Source organism: Heteronotia binoei, chromosome 2 (assembly GCF_032191835.1).
Source record: "Heteronotia binoei isolate CCM8104 ecotype False Entrance Well chromosome 2, APGP_CSIRO_Hbin_v1, whole genome shotgun sequence".
In the NCBI taxonomy this organism is placed as follows: domain Eukaryota; kingdom Metazoa; phylum Chordata; class Lepidosauria; order Squamata; family Gekkonidae; genus Heteronotia; species Heteronotia binoei.
The window spans coordinates 87372542-87382064 of record NC_083224.1 but is presented as its reverse complement, the minus strand read 5'-3'; the positions used below and the strand labels follow the sequence as shown (position 1 = coordinate 87382064).

The 9523-nt window shown below is 42.0% G+C and overlaps 1 protein-coding gene across 1 annotated transcript; it reads right to left on the bottom strand.

Annotated features, from left to right (window-relative positions):
* Positions 1 to 5263: 5263 nt before the first annotated feature.
* CDKN1A (cyclin dependent kinase inhibitor 1A) lies at positions 5264 to 9106 on the bottom strand. The gene is made up of 2 exons (XM_060231518.1): positions 8700 to 9106; positions 5264 to 7945 (listed from the first exon to the last, which is right to left on the bottom strand). The coding sequence occupies exons 1-2, from the start codon at positions 9088 to 9090 to the stop codon at positions 7896 to 7898; spliced, it is 441 nt and encodes a 146-aa protein (XP_060087501.1). The 5' UTR covers positions 9091 to 9106; the 3' UTR covers positions 5264 to 7895.
* Positions 9107 to 9523: the final 417 nt, after the last annotated feature.

The following is a 9523-nucleotide window of genomic DNA, read 5'->3' as shown; positions in this document are numbered from 1 at the left end:
CGTGTGCTAGCTATAGAGCATGACTTAAGGGTGAACTGAAGCAGGGTAGGTAAGTTCATTCCTACCAACAATCACACCTCAGAGAACACTTATATAAACACATTGTGATCAGAGCCTTTTTTGAGCAGGAACACACAGGAATGCAGCTCCATCTGGCTTGGCATCAGGGGTGTGACCTAATATGCAAATTAGTTCCTGCTGGGCTTTTGCTACAAAAAAACCTGTTTGTGTATATGAACTTGCAATCTGCGGACTAGATACATTTGCTGAAATCTGAATCAATTAACCTTAGACAGAAGCAAAACTGTATGTTTGCAGGGCTGAGTCAATAAAATTAATTTGAACATCTCTGGAGGACCATTTAGAGTATTGGCTATGATTAACTGATTTCATTTGAACTTTCCCAGTTTATTTGAAACTGAAGCTAAAGTATGACAGATCAACTGTTAACAATGACATTAATCATCATAACTGCCAGATGACCAAAGCCATGGCAATATGTTTGCCAAAAACTTACTATTCAGCCTGATTTGTGGCAAGACAAACTGTAGGATAGGAAACGGGAAGGTTTCTTCTCCCCTTGGTCTTGCAGATTCTCAGTTCTAGTTGTAGAATAGCCCTAAGATTTTTAGTCTGTGTGTTCTGTGGCTTCATTAAGGTTATTTCTAGGGTAGCCAGGTGTCCCATAGAAAACAAGCTCTTATTGGAGATAAATTGCTCATGTATTCATTATTTTATAGCCTGTGTACATATCTCCCATGCCTTGCACCAAAAGATATTTTCCCCTTTTCCTCCAGTCTTGTTTGGCCAGTGGTTTTCTTGTATTCCTCTAGCCAGCATTTCTCCTAGATTTTCACATGGCAGTTGTAGCCCAGAATGCCTTTTACCAACTGCAACTGGTTCATTAGCTGTAACCCACTTTTGGAAGGTAGTTGGTGACTGTTATTCATGCCCCAGTGACTTCCAGACAATGCATGGCTGTGCCTACTTATTAACCAGTAGTTGGCAAGTTCATATTACATCTGTGCTGATAGCTGCATATCAGTTTATTTCAGGCCTAACTCAAGATGCTGTTTGACCTTTAAAACTCTACTCCCCACATCTCCACTTGCAGCTGCTGGAATGTCCTTGGGTCAGTCATAGCTCTTGTAGGAGTTGTCCTTGAAAGGGCAGCTGCTGCAAGAGCTTGCTCAGCCCCACTTACCTCACAGGGTGTCTGTTGTGGCAGAGGGGGGAGGAAAAGGAGATTGTGACTGCTCTGAGATGCTGAGATTCAGAGTATAGGGCAGGATGGCCCTTGTACATCCCAGAATTGCAGCTCATCTCCAAACTACAGAGATCAGTTGCCCTGGAAAAGGATACTTTGATAGATGGACTATGCCCGTGTACCCCAGCAGAGGTCCCTGTCTTCCCTAGGCTCCATCCCCAAATCTCCAGGAATTTTCCCACCTCAAACTGGAAAATCTACAACTCTTATTCTACACCAGTGGCCAGTGGTGACCTGGCAACCTTAGGTTAGAAGAGAAAGAAGAGGAGATTGGATTTATACCCCACGCTTTACTACCCGAAGGAATCTCAGAGCAATTTGCAATCTCCTCTCCTTTCCCCTCCCCACCATATACACCCTGTAAAGTAGGTGGAGCTGAGAAAGTTCTGACAAATTGCTCTTGAGAGGAACAGCCAGTGAGAACTTGTGACTGACTCAAGATCACATCAGCAGGAGCACGTGGAGGTGCGGGGAATCAAATCCGTGTACTTAACCACTATACCAAACGGGGGGCGTCCAATTAGTAGGGCTGTTGCCCAACAGGGCTTCTGGTTGGCCACTAAGCCAATCTATAGTTTAAAATAGCATTATTTTAGTGGCAACTGCCAGCAGTGTGCTGGTTTTTATTCTCTTTCCTCTAAATGTATTCTTTAAAATTACCCTTCTTCAGCCCTGCACTTGGGGTTCCTATAAGCAGTTGGGTGCAGCTTCTGTGGCAGCCATTTTGCCACAGAAGGGTTGCCAAGTCCAATTAAAGAAAAATCTGGGGACTTTGGGGGCGGATCCAGGAGACTTTGGGGGTGGAGCCAGGAACAAGGATGCAACAAGCATAATTGAACTCCAAGGGAGTTCTGGCCATCACATTTAAAGGGACAGAATGCCTTTTTAGATGCCTTTCTTCCATAGGAAATAAGGATAGGGGCACCATCTTTTGGAGCTCATAGAATTGGACCCTCTGGTCCAATATTTTTGAAACTTGGGGGGTATTTTGGGGAGAGGCACTAGATGCTATACTAAAAATCTGGTGCCTCTACCTCAAAAAATAGCACCCCCAGAGCCCCCAATACCCATGGATCAATTCCCTATTATTCTCTATGGGAATCATTCTCCATAGGGAATAATAGGGTGCCTAGTAGACATTTCCCTCCCCCCCATGCTTTCTAAAGGGGGCGAGGGCCTCCATACCAGGGAATCCCCCCTCCCTCTCTCACACACACACACAAATACTTACCCTACTTGGTCTTCTTCCAGCAGAATTTGCTCGCTGTGATAACGAAAGCAAGGCTGCACAGGAAAAGAAAGGGAGGGGCCGTTCCTGTTTCCTGTGCAGCCTTAAAGGGACACATTTTAAAAACGGATCCCAAGCTGTAAAACAACATGATGCCTACAGGTATGTTCTCTCTCCCCCTGCCCCCAGATTTTTTAAGAGCGGGGGAGGAGGCTGAAAATTCGGGGGTCCCCCACCAGGGCAGGAGGGGTGGGAAGCCTATTTGTAGCTGTGCCCTTCACCCCGTCAGAATTCAAAAGGTGCCCACAGACTCAAAAAGATTGGAGATCTCTGCTCTCAGGAACTAAAATTATAATATCAGGAGGAAGACCTCTTCTGTGGTCTCTTTACAGAGGCATCTGAGAATTAGTTGGAAATTTTTATTGTTGCTTTAACAGTTTAAAAGTATTGTTGCATATTAGATTTCATGCTGATTTAATGTTTTGTAAGTATCATCTTGGCTGGAAGGCAGTCCAAAACATTATAAATGAATAGATTTTCTGAACTGAGAACTAAGCGATGCAGAATTTAAAATAATCTGGCAGAAGTGCAGAGCAAACCTTGGAGATGATGCAGAACTAAAAGTAGGAGGCAATGCAAAATGAAAAAATTAACACAAGGCAGAAAAGCTGTGAGTGCGGGGAATAATCCAGTGCAGAAAAGGCCATGGACTAAAAATGCTGGACAAGCTGATCAAACATGAAAGTTCCCACTGCTGTTTACGTGAGTCCAATTACCAGCACAAAATGAATTTTCAAAAAGAGCCTGTGAACTTATTTACCGTAAATGTTATGCACACACTGCATGGCAATGAGTTTACCATTTTTCCTTAGGAGTTCTGTGTTTTGGATACCCACATAAGCAAGCAGAAGTTCAGCAGGTAAAGCTTTTCATGGAACAGAAATACAATGATAAAAATTTGCTAATGTTTCTGCTTGTAAGGCAATTGTCAAAGGCATGTTAGGTGCTTCTAGCACTCAGCATTTCCACATGTAATAAACAAAGCTTCAAAAAAAACAGTAAAAAACCTTACCTAAAACACGTGTTTAGTGATGGAGAAGTATGTTTAGATGATCTGGAGCTATGTAGTGATATGGACTGAAATTAAACATTAGCCAGAGTTAAAAGCACTTACGATTCTGCAGCCCTTGAGAGGTTTTCAGTTGCCTCAAAGTGAAGGACACCTCCTCTTAAATGAGACAGTTCCCCTATTCTACAGGCGGAAGTTACTAAACTACACAAGAGGGAGGTGGCTGTGGCTTCTAACCAATTTCACCCATACAAGGTCCAATCTTGTCACCTTCCTTCTTACTCAACTAATCTTTCCACTGTTAACTTCACTGGAATTGTTCTGAGAATTCATCTGTTTATATGCAGCTTGCTTTGGGACAAGAAAAACTATTTTAAAAGGCAAGGTATGTGCTAAGATCAGAACTCAAAAAGGGATTTTTCTTCAAATCTGGGAGTTGCTTTTTTTTACCCTGCAAATTATGTCAGAGCCAATAAAACTGCATTGCCATTTTCCACAAAACTGGGATAAGTTCAGCTCATCCCACATAAAGTCTGATGGCTTGTGGGACAGTAAGAGATGTAGAAATAACCACTGGATTAGCAAGGGCAAGGCCATATTGAATTTTTTTAGATGTCTATTTTGATGTAAACCAGAACCAGTGATGCATTCTACAGCATCATATTTCCATGGTCTCACCATCTGAACCTTATTCCTCGATCATGAGGTGAGAAGAGCTGTACTTGTCAAGCTGTATTGCTGTACTCTGGACAGTATCCATGTATTTTGCCCTCTAGAGAAACCTGCCACTGAGAATGTATTTTATGGTTTAAGTGCCAACATGCCTTTACCTTTTAAAAACCTTGTTTAAGTACTTTGTTATGCCCTATAATATTCAGAAACATACGTGATCATGTGTACCTTCTTGGCCATCTCACAGACCCAACCAGGCAGTGACTTTGCTCCTCACAGAACTTGGGCAAAAAGGAGAAGCTACATTTGACAGAATGTCCTTGCAAATGTGGGTTTACTTCTACACATACAGCCTTTCCTTTCTCTCCATTCCCTGCACTGTCAGGTGGCTGTTTCTTAGCTTTTGCCTATTTACACACTGTCCTACAGATATCCCTGTCTCTAGGTCCCCTCCCCTTTAATTTTCTTTTGCCCATTTTTTTCATATAACTTGTGTCACTGTTGCTCTTAATCCTAAACCTGTTTAAAGCTTATCCCAGCCACACTTTAATTTCCACTTGCTAACAATTAAAGTTTTCCAATATTCTGCTGAGAGCAATTACGGTACTTCAGAAGTCAGAATGCTTTTGACTATTCCATGACATCAGAGAATTAATCAAATGGGTGGAGAGTCTTTATTTCTACAGGGATTGTTTCTCTGGAGAAGACCATGTCTTTGATAAGTCATGCAGCACTGCCAAGGTTCTCTGATACCTATTCTATTGAGAATACAAATCCCTGCTGCTATAGGCTGTGTATTTAATATGCAAGATGGGCCTATACTAAGTAGTAATTACAATTACCTCTGGCCTTTCCCCTGCTTTTCCACATACACCCAAGATACAGCAGGTAAGAGTACCACAGTCATTATGTTTTCTACAATATTTGAAGAATCATACCCTGGCCAAGAGCCCTCACTGTCAATACCATTCAAGTTTTGCACACTCTCACATGAAGACTGAATAGAGTTAACAATGGATACAGAGAATATTGCTCCACAATGAAGCCATTTTATTTTTAAACTATTTAACACAGCAGCATTATATTCACAAATGGATTAGTGCTGACAGCATCCTAGCATTACCCTGATTGCAAAAGTGCAATGGTCAAAGCAGCCAGGCCATGGCAACTCCAACCAAAGTGGTCAGGTAGCCATAGGCAGATTAACTGGCTTTATTTTTTTTAAAAGTGCCCATGTCTGTGCTTTGGATAGGATGGCTTTTACCATACATTGTTGTGCAGTATGGAACACCACACACATAGCCCAACCACTGTAGGTTTCTGTACAGAAAGGGTACTGGTAAGACAACCCCCTGAATAACCTTACAAGATGGTCCCCTCAATACTCAGAGGAGCTGTGTAAAGCACAGCTATTTTGAGAACTTGCTTAAAAACACAAGGTCTTTTAATATGTTCTGTAACATAATATAGCTAGTAGTCCTTCAGTTCTTGCTCCTGTATAATTCCCTCCACTATTACCCTGTTAATTCATCAGATGCTTGACTCCATCCCCCATTTTGCACTGCCTAGACTCTGGGTGGGGTACACACAAAAAAGGGGAGGCTACACAAAACACACTTGCATTGTTTGTCAAATTTAAAACTGAGCAAGCCAGTAAGTTGCAAAATTGAACAAGCCGGTAGTTACCCCAACTATTTTCCCTGCAACACAGAAGCAGGCAAGTGGAATGTTACCTTTCAGTAACCACAACAAAAGTGTGTCTTCAGAGGTTTGAAGTCTGCTTCCTAATTCCAGCTCCTTATTTCACTAAGGAGAAGTTCATAAAGCAGAGCTCACATGATATGGACAGAAGGAAATACCATCCCAATTACACCATGCTGGGAACATGAAAAAATAAGAGCCTACTGTAAAGAGGCAAGTCACAGTAACAGCTGTGGCTTGCATAGCGCCTTTAGAAATGCGGACTCTGAATTTCTAAAGCCTTCATTTCAAAAGTCAGCATTAAACTCCTGAGGGTTTTATCCGACACCAGTGGCAACCAATCCACCTCAAGCACAGCGTGAAACCCTCTGAATTCAATTCTCATACTGAGAAAATAATGGGGCTGCAGTATTAAGAGGTAAAGTGCCAATTTCTTCAATAAGATTAAACATGCCCTGGTCTTTCAACACAGCTGGGCAGAACACAGGTAGCTGTGGAAGTTAATGAAAGTCCACAGGATTAAATCCTTATCATCCCAAGCGCAGGAGTTTACCTAGGGGAGAAGACAGGACAATTTAAAGCCTCAGCCATGTCACAACAACCTCAGTCGCTGGTCATTCAGTTTTAAGTTAGTTTAGAGCAATTAAGGCCAAAGAACAATTAAGGGTGCTAGAAGTCTGATTTGTACAAAAATCAGGTACAGTGACTACATTGGATAAACAATCCCAATATGGTTTTTTTTTCTGAAAGGAAGCTCAGAGAAGGTAGTGAGGTATACTTCAGAGACTCGGGGCTAGTATGGTCTACATTTCTTTTCCTGGGCTAGTGTTACTCCTAGACTTGCACTAAGATAAAAATCCATATTCCTTGACCATTTTACCTATGAAAAGGTTCAAAATGTGCAGTAGAGCAACAAAGCTATAATTATTAGGTGCCATCCAGTACTATTTGAGCAAGGAACCCCAATCCAAATGTCTATTTGCAAAGCTATGGCTAAGTGGACATCTACTGCCCACCAAACCAAGGCTTCCACCTTCACAAGAGGACAATTAGCCTGCTACACTTAAGTCAGTCCTTCTCTTCACTCCCCACCAACAATTGTCATGTTAACACAGAAGGATAAAAGAAAGCACCCTGTAAAGATACTGGTCAGTATCCTACCACTCCATGCATGAACACCTAATTTTCCTGTATTGCTGCAGCCATTTCCCTGAGAAGATCATGGCCCCTGGTTATAGCAGTACATGGAGAAACAGCTGCACAAACTGAGAGGAGCTGAAAAAAGGAAGCCAAGGACGTGAAATCACTCCTCTTCTGCAAGTATCACTCTGCTAAAGAAAGGGGTTGATTTCAAATATGAATCCAGCCCATTGACCTTCATTGTTGTTCCTCTGCACAGATCCTGCAACCTAGGAAAGACTATTTCAGGTATAAGAGTGCTTCAGGAAAGAAAAGGAATGTGAAAAAATTGCAAGTGGATGACAGAATACAAGCAATCTTTTACCTGAGGCAAATATATGAAAGACAGCAAATGGCTACTGTGCTAGGCAGAATTCTCAGCCACAGCCAGAACTTGCACTGATCCTTCATTGCAAGCATCATGCTAGCTCACTGAAGTTAGCACTTAAACATATTTTCTTCCCCAGCCACATTAAAACTGTTTTAAAGATAATGCTTTACAATACTACATTGCACATCAGTCTCCAGTACTACTAATAAATAAGAGAAGGGGTTCTACAATCTTCCCAAGTGTTATATCCACTATGCAGTTTTACGTAATATACGAGGCCAGCAAAAGTCATTCAGAGCAAAGGTCCCAACTTCAATTAACTGCTTCTTCAAACAACTGTCTTGGTGACTCCATTGGATGTGGTGCCCAGTTAGGCCATTTCAGCTAATAGTGAAGACAGCATCCTCAGCAAAGAAACTGCAAGAAGTATTGTGGTTGCTCTGCTGCATCATGGATTTGATTTGTATGGGATAGTTCTCCTTTTTGAGCTGTAGAAGTCTGAAAAAAGAATAGAAGAAAACTGAACTAGTCCTGCTACCAGGAGAAATGAAGCAAATATAGTTACATGGAAGAGAGCAGGTTTCAGAGCATCTTTCAGTCAGCCAAGGCCTGAAAACCCCAACTATGCCCTGGATGCAGTATGATTTTTAGGTCATTCACTGCCAAATTTTATTTCCTTTTCTTCAGATAGAGAGTTCCCCTGCCCTCCACCAGCCAAACATATTCCCTCTGCCTGTTTAGGCTGCATATCTTCCAAAGTCCTCAACATTTTTTCCTGTCCTATAAATCTTACCTGCTGCCATCACACAAAGGCCTTTGGGTAAGCTATTCTTTCGGTACCCAAGTGCCAGCTATGGATAAAGGCTGAAATATATTTGCCCAAGAAATTCTCCTTTGATAGCCAACATTCAGAGTGCACGCAATCATCTTCAAGTGTTCCAGTTTACACTTAACTGAACTTGACAGCAGCAGACTCACACCAATGCTCAGTATATGGCAACTGCCACACAATTCTATTTTACTAAGGATGCTGGCTTTTAATATTACTAGTCAAGAAACATCCCTTTAAGTAAAAAGATGACAAAAAAACCCAGTGTCAGATTCTACATGTCAAATTCAACAGCTTAAATTCCAAAACTGAAGTCAATGCATTTCAGATTGTTTTGAAATTCCACTTTGGCTTTAGTCATCGCTGTTGATAATATTTAGCTCCATGCATAGGTGAACAAGATCAGAGCTGGCACCCTCTTACCTTTTATGCTTGTCTGCTTTCTTTTCAAATGCCTTGACGACTCAGCCTCAAAGCTCCGCTGCCCAGGACTGTCTGTCTTAGCATGTATTTTGAGAACTGCAGGGGAGCTCAGGCTGTTGTCTCCAACACAGCTGTTCTCTTTTGAGTGGCTCAGCAGTTCTTGAGGTGACAACACTTTGATATGGGAGACCTTCTCCCATTTGTAGTCCCCTTCAAGTGGGGATTCTGTTTCAAAGTCAAAGTTCCACTTGCGCTGAGCCTCCTCCCTTTCCGCCTTCATCATGGACTGAAAATCATTCTGGAGCTGTTCATGATCCACTGGCCCAAAGAGGTTCCTGCAAAGCTTTCTGCTGCAGGATGACCGTGGGATTTCACCCTGAGACAGAGGCATTTCCTTCAGCTACAAAGAAAAGTAATATATCGTAACTATGCAAATATTTAGAAGACCTGCAGGTACAAAGAATGCACTATAGAACCCAGGATAACCTACAGAACCAAGGATAACAAACTATGCAACACATGAAACTTTTCAAGATTTGTCAGGATAATCTCAAAAAACATGGAAACGCCTCTACAGTGTGCATGCATACTTTTTCCACAGCAAACTCCATGCCAACTAAGAAAACTGTATACTCACCAGTTAGACGATCATGTAGCATCACACCTCCCACCTCCAATGCTCCCTCTAAGCTATGGAATCTTGTGAGCAAAAATTCTACTTTGTGAGCTGCTGCATAAATTAGCTTGCTCTGTGGCCATCCTTCCTGAGCTAAGACAAAAATGTGTGAGCTGAAGGCTAAAAACCTGTGCGCTAACTCACATTA